At 39.2% G+C, this 18085-nt stretch overlaps 1 protein-coding gene across 3 annotated transcripts in view; it reads right to left on the reverse strand.

The window, feature by feature from the left end:
* Window positions 1–8955: 8955 nt before the first annotated feature.
* Window positions 8956–18085, reverse strand: part of MYO5C (myosin VC) — a 35097-nt gene continuing 25967 nt past the window's right edge. For all 3 annotated transcript variants that reach the window (XM_065688766.1, XM_065688765.1, XM_065688764.1), the window contains exons 34-41: window positions 17473–17568; window positions 16346–16500; window positions 15149–15238; window positions 13724–13874; window positions 13011–13293; window positions 11828–12002; window positions 11247–11327; window positions 8956–10992 (exon numbers count right to left, since the gene is read on the reverse strand). In XM_065688766.1, the coding sequence (XP_065544838.1) occupies window positions 10840–10992; window positions 11247–11327; window positions 11828–12002; window positions 13011–13293; window positions 13724–13874; window positions 15149–15238; window positions 16346–16500; window positions 17473–17568 (1184 nt within the window). In that variant the 3' untranslated portion in view covers window positions 8956–10839. The remainder of the gene's footprint in view (window positions 10993–11246; window positions 11328–11827; window positions 12003–13010; window positions 13294–13723; window positions 13875–15148; window positions 15239–16345; window positions 16501–17472; window positions 17569–18085) is intronic.

Genomic DNA, 18085 nt, shown 5'->3' on the forward strand with positions numbered 1-18085 from the left:
GCAGAGGCAGCGCAGCAGGGCCATCATCCATGCCTGCTGGCCTCCAGGCAGGCGGCAGGACCAGCCTCACCTCTTGCCTCCTCCCACCCACAGGCTTCCACCTGCTCTACATCCCAAGCCATTTTCATAGCCCGGAGGCTTCATTTCCCCAGAAATACACGCAAGAGGGTGTTGCTGCTTTGTACCCAAACTGGTTTGTAGCAGAAGTTGCACACTCTGCATGGGAAAAAGGGGAATAAAAAGAAAGTCATATGGAATTTTAAAATATCAGTCTGGAAAGACTGATTTGCCTAGCAAATCCCAGCTCAGCTCCATCATTCCCTTACATCCTATGGGTAAGGGGCACTAGAAAAACTTCACTCAGGAGGTAGGTGGCCCAGCTCCTGTGCCAGCAGGACAGACGCAGTGGTGTGAACCCTTCTCTCTACTATGCTTTGAATTCCTCATTTTTAGTTTTGGTGTTACCAAGTTTTCTTTCCTCCCAATGCCATTTCGTACCCCTACACACAGGTAAGTGGTCTGAGGCCTTTCCAGTCCTTGAAAGGGACCAGTTTCCAAAACCCCAAAGTGAACAAGGAGCACTCCAGTTTGGTGTTGGTGTGAGCCTAAGGCACAGCTCCACAGCTCTGCAGTGCCGCACAAGTGCGGGTCAGAGCATGTGCTGGGCACAGGGAGAAGCTGATGCTTCCAGGAAAAGAGCCATGGCACACGGCCTTGCGGGTTTTTGTTCCCTGCAAGGGGAGTTCCTTGAAAATGTCCTCTTCTTATTACAGTAATTGTCCTTGATCTACACAGAGAAACCATGCTCAAGCTGACTCCCATTGTCTCCCTTTAGCCAGAAAATAGACAATCCAACGGCTATTGTTCAATGTGGAGATGTGCCAAAATTGGAAAGGGAGATAAGAAAATACATGTTTGCAGCTGTTGTTTAGACTCTGGGCACATCCTGGACATGGTGTGAGTCTTGGAGGAAATAAAACTCCTTTCCCACACTGCGTTTACTTAGCAGCAGTGTCACCATCCAAGCAGGATGCACAGGCAGAGCTGTTGAGCAATTCACTGTCACTGTGGAAGCTGAATTGAGGGCCTGGTCTGGCTGTGTGCTCAAGCTCTCTCTTAGTCAATGGATTTGCAAGCAGGAGCGGGGTTACTTTGCTAGAAAGTCAAATGCAGTGGATGCATTTCCAGGTCTTCTCATTGTCTACACCAACTGGTGTGACCTAGCCCCACCACACAGGCTGCCACATAGGAAACCCTGAACTTGAAATTCTGAATCCTGAAGTGAATTGATCAAGCTACACTCAGTATCACAAAAGCAAAAGTAGGCAGTACAGAGTTCACATAGTGCTCGATATAGGAATGTTCTTCAAAGCCCCTGAGAGTAAACAGCACATTGGAATTGCCTTCCCGCATGCTGACAGTGCCAAGGGAATAGAAATTCACTATTTTTAAAGTGATACCAAAAGAACAAAAAAAGCACTCTTTAGCAGGAAAGTGACAGGAAGCTTCTAGTGTGTTATCTCCATGTCTCAAAAATTAAACTACTTATATAGAACTCAGTAATGCATCTTTGTGCTGGCGGAGTAGCAGGGGAAGAGTTTCAATAAGATTTTGAAGGACTTCAGTCTATGACAAACGCCCTGCTTCTGACACCTAACAAGTGTGAAGGGGCCCAACAACAACAAAAAAACCCCATAGGAAATGTCTTTGCCTTGATAGGAACACATCAGCTCTAAGGAATTTGACTTAGGTAACACCTGTATGTCAGACAGTTGGCACAGTTCTAAGTGAAAAACGAAGGTTTTCTAGCCTTACTGATATGAACGGTTTCACTGCCTTGGGGAATGGGATTAAAACATCTACAAAGTCTTTGGGAGCCATACATGTTCAGACTGATACATGATATAACAGGGATAAGCTGAGATCTAAAGTGAGAGAGAAGCCTCTACTGAACAGAGCGAGCTCTGGAAGTGTGTGATATGTAATGCGTGTTTCATTGGTTTGAATTTAAAGAAAAGTATTTAACTCATCTGACTAAGCTGCTCATCTACCCATGTAGCTGCTACCTAACCATGCCAAAACCCCAGGTTAGAGCCAGGCCATTTGGGAGCTTTAAATAAAATGAACCAGGGCTGGATTAATTTAGCGAATAACACAGTACAAAACAACTAAAAAAGAAAAATGTTGCCATTTAATACACAGTCAAGGTTTTTGTTTCTCCCTTTCCATAAGATGTAACCCTACTGAAGGCAACACTTCCTCAGTATACTAGCAATTGCTTAAAAAATGGTAAGGAGTCAACAATTTGTTAAAACAGTATTAGAATTCACTATGCTGAAGGCATGTTGAATCTGAAATGGCAGTGCAGTCAGCAGCCGTGGATAAGGTCTAGGCTCTCTTAGTCTGGTCTCTGCTTTCAGATGAGTTTCAAAATGCATCAGCACAGGACGAAAGGCTGGGAAAACATCCTGCACAGAAGGTGTGGTATGTGGAATATATGGAAAAGCAGTGACAAGTAACTGAACTCCCCTTTGTAATGTTATGATCCAGTAATTGTGCACTAATAACTGGCATATAAAAGTGTTTGTTGCTGGGGCTTCCTACTGCCCACCAGCATTCCTTAGAAAGCTGACTGCTTCCAAACCGGCTGCTATGTCCTCAGCAGTGAGCTTCCAAGTTGCCCAGCACAAGGACGGCTTTTTTCTCTGACTCTTCCCAATGGAGCAAAGGCAAACTCACTCTTGGCTTCATGTATTTTGAGGTAACCACTCTGAAAGCAGTCAGCTTTCTATAGGGCATTACTCTATGGAGGTGCTAGAGAAACATTAATCACCAAGAACTGTGGCAAACCCACTCAATATTGCAATCATAAACCTACCTTCCACACATGGCAAATACACCAGATTGTAGCGATGGGGGTGCATGGAAGAAACTTGGTACTGTTCCATTAATAAGGAGACTCAGGAAAATGGAGGATGTAACAGTGTGTCACAAATTGTCACCTATCTCAAGAGTTAGGTCTTTAAAAGTTTTCACTCTTACTAATTCACCAGCTGATCTCTTTTTAGCTAATTTACTAACACTTCTGTGGGAAGATTAAACCAGCAAACACTGATTGAGTTTCTATTGATTAGCACCAATCTCCAAAGCAAGCAAAAACTAAAGGAAAATGATCATTTAGGCTAAAAGGCAAAGAACTAAAGTAGGATGATCTCAACACTGGGAATCAGCAATTTCTAATTCTGTTACCCCTCAACATAAGTTGGTTTTGGAGAAATCACAAAGACTGGCTGATGAAAATGCATGTGTGCATCTGCTGGACTGAAATTAGGAGCTGCATGTGCAAATCAGGATGCTGCAAAAAGATCAGCCAATTACACTCCACATTATGCACACGCATCCACGAACATGTGTACAAGTGGTCCGCATTTTGATATAAGCCAAAGTATACCCGTAGCTCTGAAAAAGTCCATTCAAAAAGGATGCAATTCCCATACCCATATGTAGGTAGGGGAATATGCATATGCTAGTGCAGAGAGCTCTCTGAAACTCGTGTTCTGAAAGCTTGTTTTTAAATCTTTTACAAAACAAATATGAAGCAGCAAGCTAAAGCCAGATCTACCAGAAAGCCCAAGATCCTACTGCAGTGCTAATAGGAAGCCTAACAGGCTGTTAGGTACTGACACAATTCTTCCTGAAGTCTCAATCTGCTTCCACCTAGCAGCTGTTTCAGTTTAACTTCCATAACGCGAATAATAAGGAGAAAGTTGCAGGAACTGTAAATAACAAACATCCAGTTTCCTGCAATTCCAGCATGTATTTATCACATCATGCAAAATTTTATTGGATAAATAGCCATTTCTAGGCTGTTGGCCAAGAAGGACCTGAACAAAGCAGCAATTTCAAAGTCAGGAGAAGCATGTAAACCAGGAAGGGACTGTCTTTTGTTTTGTGGTCATTACATTTAAATTTCCTCCTAAACAAAGTAACGAATGTGCTGCATCAGCCAGGGAACTGTACACACACACCACCTACAGCCATCAAATCAGTGCTCTCATCTGCCTGTAAAGCAGTGTTTGGTAAACACCTCTAGTTAAACCTTTCAGCATTCATGCAGAGATCATTTAATCTGACACTCAAATAAAGCAAACTATTGGACCCGAATAAAACAAATGACTGGACCCTACTCAGTTGTGGTAGAGACCAGTTCTGGGGAGGAAACAGGGAAGGATGTCTTCTCCAACTGATAGTGCACAATGGTTCAGAAAGATAAAGTAGAACTATTCCAAGTTGGAGTACAATCAGGACAACAAAATTCTTAAGTTTACAAAAGGAGGTTTGGAGACCAGCTCTTCAGTAGCCACATGGGTTCATGACCTTAGCTTTGTATTTAATCTAAAAGCCTCACTGTGATCTCTCTAGAACAGTGCTCCCTACCAGGAGAGTGGGACATCACCTCACCTGTAATTGCTGGTGATTAGGAAGTCTCCAACATCATCCCTTCTTCATGCAGGTATTCTGGTGGGACCTACTGGTCAGATTTAGCAGGTTTGCTAGTCTCGCCATTACCACCTTCTTCTGATGCACACACATGGTGACAGAAGACCCCCCACTGCTGTGCATCCTTTTCCTGCCTTATCTTCATTGTAGCTACTTCCAGCTCTCACCCAAGTACTGCACATGGCATAAGAGACAACAGGGTCTCAGTATTGAATGTGGGCCATGAAGGAGTTCTGACAGCACGGCACTTGTGTCTAGGTTTTATTGAGACAGACTAGATGAACTTCATATTCGCTAATCACTAGTGAATGAGCTTACTGCAGTGGTTTAACCTTTTTTGTTTGCGAAGTTCTGCTAAAGGTAGTGGGAAACACTCAAGATCATAGACCAAGCAGACATGCACACATATACCTCAGAGCAGAGTTTAGACAGGCAGGCAACATGGGCACAGTTGAGGAATATGGTACCCTAGAGGAAAAATCTCGTAGGCATTTTCCAGTCAAGAATCATAAAAGGTGTCCTTGAACCCTGGGACCACCTCTATTGCAGGCTTGTAGAAATATGTCTGCAGAGCTGTTTTTTGGCAGTCTACAGGCCTAGCAATGCTTATTTGCTGTCAAGAAAAATACAACATAACAGACCATAAACACGTCAACCCCCGTTTTTGTCCTTCCACATTCTGGCTGATAAAATCAATAACGTACCATTTCCACACATAGCGAGCAGTAGCTGAGTTGTTCTGATTTGATGTAAACAGGCCTAAGGGGCTTCTCTTTGAAGCACTTGTCACATGGGCCAAATACAACTGCTAAAAAGGTCTGGTCCATCTTTGTGGCTTGAGAGAGCTGAAAGAGATGGAGAAGAAGGAAAGAGTGCATTCCAGTCCAGCACAAAGCTTCCCATGACTGCTCCGCTAGCTAATGCAGCCTAGACTGAATATAGACATCTGCAGGCTGGATTATCTCTCTGTGACTAATCTCTGAAGCTCAAACTGTCACTATATGCAAGACACTAACATGCTCTGCAGATTATATTTCTGTGAAGAAAAATACAAAGCCAAATACATATATTGTGTTAGAATGTGCACGGATTATACATGGTTATAATGTGCACGTGGATTCACTACATGCAGGAAATTACTCTTAGTCTCTAACTACTGTCAGGAGACAGTAACCAGAAACTTCTAACAGCAGCTGGATCTGAGAAACCTGCACTGATCGATACTGGTTTTCCACTACGTTATTAAACAGTCAATATTATGCATTACTTTTAAAGCTGAAAAGACAACCCAGGAATCAGTCAGCAGCAACAACAATATGAACAATGCGCTGCTTGAACAGGAATTGATGCTTCAAGCACACTGAAAGCTGGGTCATTATGAACCCACTTTTGTCCTCAAGCCAGCCATCTCTAGGATTAAAGCACTACCATCAACAGAGATTCAAATCCAACTTCAGAGTCAAAACCAAACAAGAATAACACTGTCATTTTTCTCTGTACATTTTTCATAGGGAAAATGGGACCTTTCACCACTTCTAAAATGAAAGCTTTTAACATTATTTAGGCATGTACATAAATAATGAGTTTATGTGTAACAATTAGAAGAAGCTATTGCAAGACAGACTTAAATGGAGCAAAAGAAAGTCAATGAGCCATGCAGACTTTAGAATTTGTTTGGCTGGACATTATACAACCCCAGATTTATTCTGTGGCCCTGCCTTCATTCTGCTGCTTATTCTTATATATTTCAGTGGACTACTTGAAGAGAGAGATGATAAACTCAGAACTTCTGCCCACACTCAAGTCAGTAAGTTCTGCTGTTGTCTCCAGGCAATGCCTAACTTCATCCCAAGACATGTGGGAAACACAATCTGTCCTGAAAGGAACTACAGCACATTAACCTGAAGCATGGATGGAGCTTTCAGTCAGCTACACGCAGTTGAGGAAGTCTATATTCTATTTGATGAAAAACAGCAAATATGTCCTGAAGTTTTCAATGCATTTTTTTGCAAGCAATGAGCCTGAGACCACAAGCTACCATCCTTTCAGGGAGTTTCTCTGTGCTGCTATTGCTCATATCTTTAAAATGACTACGGCACCAGGGCTCAGTTCTGTTAAGATTACTTAAACTGGACATTTACAACTCAGTAATAACCTGTTATTCTGAGGTTCTTAGAATTAGTCATTCCCACCAAGGCCAAGCCAGGTGATAAAATCATGGATTTATATTACTTGGTGTGAAGCCTCGAGACACTAGGCCAACTAGACTGTGGGAGGAAAACCTTCATTTCAGAAGAAGTGTAAATGAAGATATTACAGGGAATCTTACATGCCATCCTATTTGGACAAAATATCGTTACTATTTCTAAGGACTTTATACAAGGATCTGTTAGGCTTGGAACAGATACTCTGGGCAGAATTAATCTTTGATAAAGTGTAAGAATTCGCTGGAGTAACATACAGGGTGAACCATAACTGCTCAGTATTTTACCTCAGATGAGATTATGATGTTACAAAATTTTGCTACGAGAGGAGCCATCAAAACTTCTGAATAATTAAAAAGCAGTTTTATACCTGAGATTGGCTGCGATAATGGTGGAGTTTTACACTATTTTATAAGGACATAAACTATTTAAACCAAAAAAAGTCTAAAAAACTTACAACTTCTTCCACTGCAGCCTGAAATTTTACACTTACTGGTTTTTAAAGTTACAGCAGAAATTTACAAATGATGTCATGGTGAAACATGAAAAAAATATGCTACTTAGAAAGTCTATACAATGAATCTCATTGATAAATATCCAAAATTACCCACCTTTTCAAGCAGCAAGAACCTAGAGATTCTCAAGACGACTAAATAAGCTGTGTGTGACTGCTAAGCAGAAAGGCACCCTTCCCATTAAGTCTACTTAAAGGGTATTTAAAGCTCAGCCTCTTCCAGTGCTAACACCTCAGGTCAGCTACATACTGATGATTAGACTTTAAAGACTTAACTTTAACTGCCCTCTTTCATAATATAAAGAACATAAACTTAATATAAAGAAGATAAACTATTAGGCACACTAGATCTTACCTTCCTATTCCATACAGGAGCAATTTTTGGGTGGTTTCCAAATGTTAAAGTTTAAACACACTGGAGAGATAATGACTGAGTTTTCCAACTATTAAACTGACATTCAGACAAATAGCACTGTCAATGTTAAGTTTATCTCATATTCTCAATGAAATTTAAAAGTCAAACAAACTGATCAGTGTCTGTGCTGGTTGTTCCTTGGATATGCTTTTACTATTGATCTGTTTCAATTCAATAGGTTTAAAATCAGTAAAATAAAAAATTGTCGCTTTTTTGCATGTTTTGAAAAATTTTGGGGAAATTTATGGAAACATGTCTGAAAAAAATAAAAAATGCCGAAGATCACATCTACTCTTGAGACGCTATTGAAGTCACTGACTTCATGCCATTAGATGTTTGCATTTGATAGGCAAGAGGATCCAGGACAAAATGAAGGGGGAAAGAAGGTGGAAAAAACGAGGTCTCTGCCCAGCAGAGACTCGGGTAGAGGTCACCTGTCCCAGTCTTTCTTTATTAGAATATTATGGAAACACAGGACTGAAAGGGACCCATGTATGCTTCTGAGTCCTATGCCCAGAAACTGCAGGAGTTGCATGTCTAAACACATCCAAAGATGCCAACAGCACCTTACACATCACACCATAAGGCATTTCAGTGCTTTCCCATTCAGCAGGGATCATCATTTGACATTTTCGCAGTTGAATGAAACAGCTTTCTCCTTTGCTGTCATCCTAGGAAAGTTAACCTCAGTAATGCCTCTTTTATGGATCTGCCTTCTGAAGTCTAAAACGGCTCCTTATATTTAGAAGAATTACAGATAACACACAGAATTTTGTACCTGCACTGTGGTTGAAGGTATTGTTGTCAGCAGAAGTAAGGTTCTGAGAGCGTAGCAGACACTGATAATTTTGAACTTGCTTTTAAAAATACACTTTGTTGCTTGCTAACACACTGTTAATAGCAATCTTCACACAAACCTCCCAAAGTAACCTCACACCAAATTGCCAGGACGTTTTTCCTTAATCAACAATTTTTGTCATAATGACATACATGCCTTCTGATGCTTCTGTGTGATGTAGTCTAAGAGTGAGCCGTGATTTTACTCATACAGTCCCAGGTAACAGATACACAGGTCCAGTAACTGTGAAAAAAGGCTATATATAAATTAAAGCAACAAAACTTGCTGGAAGTAAAATACTTACAGAAATTCATGAGGAGCCAGGACAGCATACCGTTCTGACAGGAAAATACACCACAGCAAACAAATAGATGTTTATGGTGCAATACAAGACTAACAGTATTCACTGACATTCACATAGTTAAAAGTTTCAAACAATCCCATACTGAAAACATAACTATTGCATCACTCAAAACACTACAAATTGGTTTAAAAGCTACTTTATTTAACAGATAAAATTACTAGTCTATCTACATGTCTGTGATATTTTGTACAGCCTTCAGTGTTACTGAACAAAATACAGATTTTTTCCATCATATAATTTGAATATATCTCTGTGAATATCACCATGAATAATTCACTGTACATAGTAAACACCAAGAACACTAAGTAACAAGAATCATTCCTTTATATTTACAGATAGTTCTGTGAAATTAAGCAAGCAATACTAATACTGTGTAATAAAATCAAATCAATTGTTCCTTTCTGTAATATTCAAATTAACTAAATTAATCAGAATCCTTTAAATATTACAAAGCTTTAGTACTCAGTTTTAATAATTATGCCTGATACACTAGCCAGAAATCTAGCATTATTTTATATTGGACATAAGGAGGAAGTTCTTTCCTGTTAGGGTGGTGAGGCACTGGAATGGGTTGCCCAGGGAGGTTGCGAGTGCTCCATCCCTGGCGGTGTTCAAGGCCAGGCTGGACAGAGCCTTGGGTGGGATGGTTTAGTGTGAGGTGTCCCTGCCCATGGCAGGGGGGTTGGAACTGGATGATCTTAATGTCCTTCCCAACCCTAACTGTTCTGTGATTCTATGATTCTATGATTATTTACTGAGGAATTCCTAAGGACAGCCATCACTGTGGTGAGGTGAGTGCCGTTTCTTCAGTTGTTCTGACGCGGTCCCGTACTAAAATAAAGTTACTGTTTGCTGCCTTCTGACTACAGGAAGAAGCTGGACAAAGCAAAAGGGGCCACACTTCTGCTTCTGAAGATCCCACAGTTGAAACAAAATAAAGATGAAATGTAAGGAATTAAGCTTGGTTTATCAGTAACACCAGACCATAGTACCTGCATTCACTCCTACTTAGTGTCTGGAGGAGGAAAACCAGCAAAAAAGGAAAGGGAGAAGGATGGTGTGCACATGTGTGTATACTGTGTATATTCTGCAGTAGAGAAGGAACCAAACCAGGAGATGACTCCTGCTTTTTAGAGAAGTTTGTAATTCAAATCTGGATCATAAAATTAATTTTATATCTGACTTCTGTATTATAACGACTGAAAAAATTAAAATCCGGACTTGTCACTGCAAAGAACAAAACCGAAATCTGTCTTCAAGAAGAGCACCTGAGTCCTTCCTCTGGCTGAATTGCTGCAGTGCAAGCATTCAGTCAGCCAAGCCAGCATGCCTACAAAGAGACAATGTGGGTTCGTAATTCTCTAAGGTTGGTCAGAGTTCCCCAGTTTCAATGTAGCTATTTATATTGATTTTCTTAAACAACTGTGGAAGGACCTTCCTTTCCCTTCCCTCCTATTACTGTCTTCTGGAAGAACTGTTAGAAAAGACTTCTTTGATGAAAGGAATACAGGCACAACCAGTATAGTATGGTATAGAAGGGTGAAAGCTACTGTAAAACAGATCCAGTGTATCAAGGCAATGAATAGAAATTGTGGAAAAGAAAAGAAAGAAATCTCTTGCTACAGGAAGGAAAGGCAAGGAAAATTGTAAGGTAATAACATTTACGACATCTCTTCCCCTCTGACTGGTGCTGAGAGAACACTAGTGCAAACCTTCCAGATAAATGCTTCTCTTGTCAGGTGTGGGTTAAGAAACCGTACAGTTAGCTTTGTGTCCAGCTGATGATATCAAGAAATCATTGTAGGACTGTAATGCAGGGAGATAGGTAAGATAAGAGAGAAGGAAATCACAAGCTCAAATTATTCCTGCTTTGAAGTCTTGACTCAGGAACAAGGTTTTATCAGTTTAATTCACTCCAAGCTGCAATGCTATCCACCAGGTAGAACCATGGAAGTCTGCCTAACTTAATATAATACTTGAGGAAGTACCAATGCATTGGTTTTACTAAACCCTTGTAAGAAAGCCAAGTCTGAAGCTGCTGGGGACTTGTATCAATTCCAAGGCATGTGGAGAGGGGGTGAAAGGAAACGTCACTTGAAAGAGATATTTGGTATCGAGCATCAACTGTGGAGCATCCTCACGATTGTTTAGCATAGCCTGAAATTATAACAGAAAGGGTAAGGAAATACTGTATTAAGCACCAAAGCAAAACCAGTACATTGTTTGCTTCCCACTGCAAATCTTGCTTTCATGTGATGTTAAGGAGACTTGTTTTGATCAGTTCCAAATGTCTAGAAGTTGAGCAGCTTAGTAATAATGATCTAAAGGTCAAGCATAATTACGTAGCATCAAAAACTGTGTATGATGTATCCTGTAGCTTCAGTATGAGAAATAAGAGTGGTAGCTCTTACCTGGACTTTACGAACAAATGATGGAGTCACTCTTTTCTCGAAATCATCTATTGGAGTGTAGGAGTTGAGGATCTTAACAATCTGTTCAAAGTAAAAAAACCCTGTTTTAGTCTGTCACAAAAAAATACAAAGACAAAAAGAAAAAGGCATTAGCACCTTTACTGATACTTAATTAGAGTTTCAGTAAAGAGTTTTACAGGAGAGAATTTTGACTGGTCACCTAATGAGCTGTTACATATATGACAATTGCTATGCCTCATTTCCAGAGGTATGAGCAGGATCAAGGAGATGTAGAAAAAGCTGAACTGCTTAAGGGAAACATCAACAAAAAAAGCCTATGGCAAAGTAAAGAAAATACATTGTGGAGTAAAAAAAGGGATTGAACAAAGCAGGCAAGTATTCACCATGGGAGCAGTTAAAACGCTAACAATCAGGAACGAGGAGTTAAAAATTTAATAAGTGGTGATGTGGAATGCTGAGGAATGCTGCTTATCAAATGAAAGGCCAATTACTCTTTGCAACAAATTATTTTCGAGAGCCAAGATTCTGCAATTGGTGCTGCCAGAAGGATGGTTCATTACCTGCACAGTCGAAAGAGATGTGCAGTGTTCACATATTTCCTTGGCATCATCATCTGTGATCTTTTTGACCTGAAGGAGCCAGGCTGCCTGAGACAGAGGCTCCAAAGTTTCTTTGGCATTGCTGCTTTGAAGATTCTTGTCCTTAAGCCATTCTTCCAAGTAGCTGATATTACATCTGGTTTAAGCCACAAACGGACAAGAGAAATGTCAGGTTCTCCATAACAAGTGAATAACATTAAAGATTTCTAAAGAAGGAATGCTCCCCTAATGCATTGTTCAAACTCATATATTTTAAGTTAAAAACCATACTTGTAGGTCATAAAAATAATACAATTGCTGATCTGAAAGTTTAATCCCTTGTATATTTTGATTATTTTTAGGTTTTTATTTCTTAAAGTTTGGATAACAGAAAGCAAGTTACAAGTTTAGATGTTGTTTACAGAAAATGACTAATATGTCTTGGCATTACCTACCACTCTGTACCACTATAGGTCTTCAAAATATTCATTTACAAGTGAGCTTGTACAGGAAATCAGAACAATCTTTGCACATTGCAAAGCAGGGCAGGGCTATAATTGATTACCTAGAGGTTCAAGCAGCTTTATTCTAGTAATATTCCCAGATGGGTCAAGATTCTACTGACTTTCTTTCACCTTAGTCTGCAGACTGTCTAATGGAGAACAAATGAACTGTATCTCCTGAAAAACAGGAGCATGTTCTCTTGATGTTCGTAACAAGACAGATGATGCCCCGTCTACTCCCTCAGAAGCTCTGTCTCAGCACCTTTCTCATCACAGAGCATAAAAAAAGGTAAGTCAGCTTTTGCCTGTCTGCCAGCCAGGGGATGCTGCACTTGTTTACTACAGTAAGAATTAAAATACTATTTTAAAATACACATCATAAGTGACCTGGCATGAAAAGAATCCTAAATATGTCTGATCGTAAACTCCAGACTGCAATTTTCTCTGTCTTTTCTTCCAATAGTGGTTCCATGGGAAGAACCATTTGTAATATGCTATGTTGAGAAAGCTCAGCCCAAAATGCCAAGATCTACTTTTTCAGTAACAGTAAAATCTGATCAGCTGCTTCCCGCAGAATGGTTACAGTGACTTAGAGATAAAGGACATTACATCAAAATGTTAAGAACTTGTTCTCAAGCTTGTGTGAACTTTACTGGCTTTACCTTATCTGCATTCCTTTTCTACACGAACACATGTCCTTGCGGAGGAAGAGGCTATTGAGGGTGATAGCTCCAATCAGAAAGAAAAGCTGCTTCACTGCCTGCTTTAGAAGCTCAGAGTCCAAGCCATTCTGGCACATAGTACTATAAAAATAGCTGAGCTGTTGCAGGATAGAGGTCATTGTGTAGGTATCCGTGTCATCTATACTAGAAGAACGTTTACGGAACCCTGTAGGTTTCAAGCCAGAAATGCCCTGAAGACTTTCATATTCCAGCATGCCCGGTACTGAAACACAACAGAAAATAACTGGTAAGACCAAAACTCCTAAGGTTCCTGTCAGTTACATTAATTTAATTCTTGAACAAAAACTACCTCAGGATATTTTAAAAAGTAAATGAGGCAAGAAAGAAAAAAAATAACACACTGACAAAGGTTTCTGGAGCACACAAATTTTAAACAGCCTTTTATTTTTGTAGGATGTTGATCAGTTTCAAAGCATTATCCCACATCAGGAAATGTGAGGAGAATGTCTTTCCAAACCCTATGGGGACATACCATTCAGTGGAATTTATATGTGCAGAAACACAGATGCCAGTACTCATATCTATAAATCAACCGGAAAAAGAAGCTTATCCCACTTTTTTCTCCATGTATAAGCTTTATTGGTGTACTTCAGAAGCTACATTGAAGCCTGTTTGGATTGCTGCTGTCTTACCGATCATGGGCTGAATGCTGTTCTCCATTACAACAATGAATTGGTAGTAGATACGAATGGACAAATCACTAAGAATCTGCCTGTATTCCGAGAGATCAAAATGCTTCAAACAGTTCTTATTCTGACGTGGAGTGTTACACTTCATGAATTCCTACAAGTTGTGAATATAATTATTAGAAATCACATAACATTGTAAGTTGTTACTACAATGTAATGTATTAGAGTAACTCATTCTATCACTGGCTGAACACAGCCTCAGAATGAGTCAAAGCTACAGCTGACTTCAGTGGATGCTTCCAGTTCTGGGCTTCCTGTACTTAGCTTTCCAGTTTATGTTGGCATTTACTCTGTTTCTTAAGCTGCTAAAGCCAAAGGAAAGACATGCATAAATTTCAGTGAACTTTGGCACAATTACTACATCACTTAAACAGAAAGCAACCCCCACACACACCCTCCAAAAAAAAAAAAAAGGCAAAATGCAGTTATTTAAACGATGTTGACAAAAAAAACCAAACCAAACCAAAACAACTATGAATTACATTTTATTGCTACAAAGGGATCTAATTTTTGGACTTTTCATCAGGAAAGTTCTGACTTCAAGTCTAGGCTGAATCCTAATTTGTTTGAAGTCTTGAATGTTCATTAAAAATACAGATTAAAAATCTGCAACCAAATTATAAAAGATTGTCATTAAATTCTAATGTTTTCAGTTCTCCAATGCTCTTTAGATGTTCTCGAGATGACCACAAGAGGGAGTGTTGTGTTTAGACTGCACAGTTACCGTGATTTCAAGGCTTTATGGTACCTCTTTGCTTTAATCCTGAAGACTATACTCTTACGTGTTTATGCAGTTCCAGTTAAGTCTACCTAAGTCTATAAAACCTACCAAATACACCACAAACTCTATTAACTGATTTTATATTAACTGAAAAGAATTGAAAGAATTTTGAATCTTGGGATTAAACTTAGTTTAAAAAACAAGAGAAACAAGGACAAACCTGGTCATTTTATTGTTTTGCTCCTTTCCTGAGGTTTTCTTCTGTAACCTTATTTTGGCAGCAGTAGGTGTTTGAATGGTCACAATTATAAAATAGTAAAACTGTTTTTAATATATTTAAGTAGCTGGATATCTGAAGTCCAGCTCATATTAAACTCATGGAAGAGTTCAAATTAAGTAGCACTTTCCATGTCATGTCTTTAACCTACTTTAGCACTTTAATGTTTCTTTGATTTCACTTGATCCATTAGTTCTGTACTGTCCCATTACTTGTGTAAGACGTACAATGCCACTGCAGAGCAATGTGAATGTGTAAATATCTGGAAGGAACACTGGTGTGCTGGTGAATGCATTATGACTATTTTTAATTCCAAATTAAAGTCTATCAAAGGTAAGGTAATGAAATTATTTAATTAAATCAATCCTACCTCTTCCCCACTGTACTGCTTCAAACAGTTAAGAAAATAATATGTATTGGAAAGCCAAAAGGACAGCATCTCAAAGTCTTCTGAATGTTCCTGAAAACAGTAAGTAAAGCAACCTTACAATGGTATTAAGTTAACTAAAGACCGTTACAGAATTGATGTAATAGAGACTAATTATAGAAGGAGGAGCATATACTATCTATAACATGTTAGCTGAACAAAACATGCTGTGTTTTCAGGCTAATATACACATAGCAAAGATCCCTCTTTTATTTGGTAAACGCTGTTTAAGTCTTTTTATATCACAGACTGGCTAAATGAAGCAGCCTGAACCAAACAGTATTACACATTTGTACGCATAGCATGGAGGTCTTCCTGCAAAAAAAGTGTGACCACCTGTATACACAAATGAAACTGAACTACATATAAGCACACTTCAACTATGTGTAAGTATGTTTTACTTTTGTTAGCTAAGTAAACACAAGCTCTTCTAGCGGATAAACCCTGGTATAAATTTATTTATGAACAAACTATAGGCATTCTGTATACCACAAACTCAACTGCATAAACCATAGTCCATTCCTGCCTGTGCTACAAAGCATGCCTGGTGTTTCATGGCATTATAAGTCCATAATGAAGCATTCACATTTGTTATGCAGATGAACCAGGCTAACAATTCTTATCTGTAACTTGATTTTGTAAACTGGCTGGCAGCATAACTTGAATGACTTGGGTACTAATGATGCAGTACCAAACGACATGTCAACCCCCCCATTAGACTAGAAGAGCAGAACAGCAATGTAAAAACCTCTTAAAACTCTGATACCTGCCCGCTGCCAGACATACCAACCTTCCTTCTGTCCATCTGACTTGTACCAGTGCTGACAGCACGGGTGCATTTCACCTAATTGTAAAACGTAAAATACTTTAAATGACCCTGTCAACAAGCTCTTCAGATAGAAATAATTTATGTGAATGCATTCTGTGCATTCTGTGTTCAGCGCAGTAGAACCTTACCTGGAGGCTTTACACGGGTACTACTACAAACTTCAAACAGAGTGCCACTTAGCATTATTATTCTATTACAGGAACACTAGCGAATGAAAGTGTCAGCGTTCCCCAGGTACTGCGCGTGCACCTTATAAACCTCACATCAAAAATCACACAGTACAGTACAGTACAGACAAACACAATTCCTACCTTAACAACTTGCTTGATGCCATCAATGGTTACATTCATGAAGGATTTCAGCATGTCAGCATCATTCAGATAATCTGCATACCTCACACACATGAACAGGATGTGAGCTGGAAGGCCAGGTATCATATTAACTACAACTCCACGCGGCTTTAGATCTGCATAAAGGAGAGTCATCAGGTTTTTACACAAAAATTCAATGACTCAGTGTATCATTCTGAAGAAGACAAGCACTATCGGGTTCGTTTCTTCAGTGACCAGTCACTTGATAACTGATTTACTGACAAATTGCTTGTTTCTGAAAATGCCTGGTTTGTATTGTTCCTGTAACAGTATTAATGAAGTCTTCCAGAGAAGAAGAATATTGTAGCAAATTCTAAGGCCAGCATGGGCTGTGCCAGGCAGGACAACTTTAAAAGCAATCTGCATTTACTTGTGCACTGAAGGCCTCACCAAATTCTGGCACTGCTTAATGACACACCTCTGTTCGCAAACATACAAACATTCACAAAGCTGAAGTAGGTGACAAGAAAAGGAAGGTGTAGTTTCCAAACAATGTTTAATAATGGTACTAATGTACATGGAAAATTTGATGAGTTTACTATTAATTGTAAGCTAATGCAAAAAGCTGATTTGGCAGTAAGACTGATAATGTAAAGTAACTCAGAGAAAGGACAAAATTCATTTACAAGAGAAACACTAAAATACAGCTCCTTCCAGTGGAGGGAATGATATGGAAAGAACAGACAGGGCAGTAATCCGTCACACATGGATATAAACCCAGTGACTTACAGATTTAGTAGATGACCAAGGAAGAAAGTAAATTCAAGTCCCTGGTGTGCTTTTGAGATTTATAGCTTTATAGGTGAATAAATAATAGAAAAGATGATAGAGTCAGCATTATGTAGAGTCAGACAGACTATTTTCACACAGATAAAGCACTTCCGTACATAGAATGTCTGCCAGTGGAACAAGAACAATATAGAGCCTCCAAGTTGTACTGGTAGTAAGAGAGTGTGGAAAAGGCAACTTCAAACGTAAGTGAAATACGCTGCCTTGTAATTTTTGTTGTAGTGTTCTACATTGACTGCTCTTGACTACTGACAAAATTTGAAGTATTACTAAAATACCGAGGATGAGATTTTGAATGATCCTTTCTTCATCTTCTTTTTTGTACTCCATCATTCCAATGTACTCTTTGGATGAAGCTGGCACATGAGCTTCAGCTATCAAACATGAAAGCACTGTTATTTGCAGGTAAATAGCTAAGCTAATGTTCACATTAGAACAAACTACTGGAGAAAGGCAGTTTTCTTAGTATAGTATGGGCATGTTCACAAAAATGTTTTTAACTTATGATTGCAGGCATTATGAGTTAAGCAACATTTGTATTATTCATGTGAATAGTTTCACTGGATTCAGTGGAATTACTTGCATTTATATGGCAAATAAACAGGAACAAAGCATCTCTACATTAGTCACCTCTGCAATGCTTTTCAGAGTATTTTATAGAATTACTTCCTATAGAAGAGCTTTGTACAAACTAATTTCATATCAGGAACCATCTGTCATTTGAAGGCTAGTGGGAGAAGTTACTCATCCAATGCAAAACTAACATTCTGTTGGCTTAGAGACAGTTTGTGTGAGAGTACGTATTAACTTCTGTTGAAAGAATATTATGCTTCTGGCTTAATCTTTATCATATAGTCTAGGTTCCATATGTGCCTGTTATTTAGCTGGGTT

This window comes from Lathamus discolor, chromosome 8, assembly GCF_037157495.1.
Source record: "Lathamus discolor isolate bLatDis1 chromosome 8, bLatDis1.hap1, whole genome shotgun sequence".
Taxonomy (NCBI): Eukaryota; Metazoa; Chordata; class Aves; order Psittaciformes; family Psittacidae; genus Lathamus; species Lathamus discolor.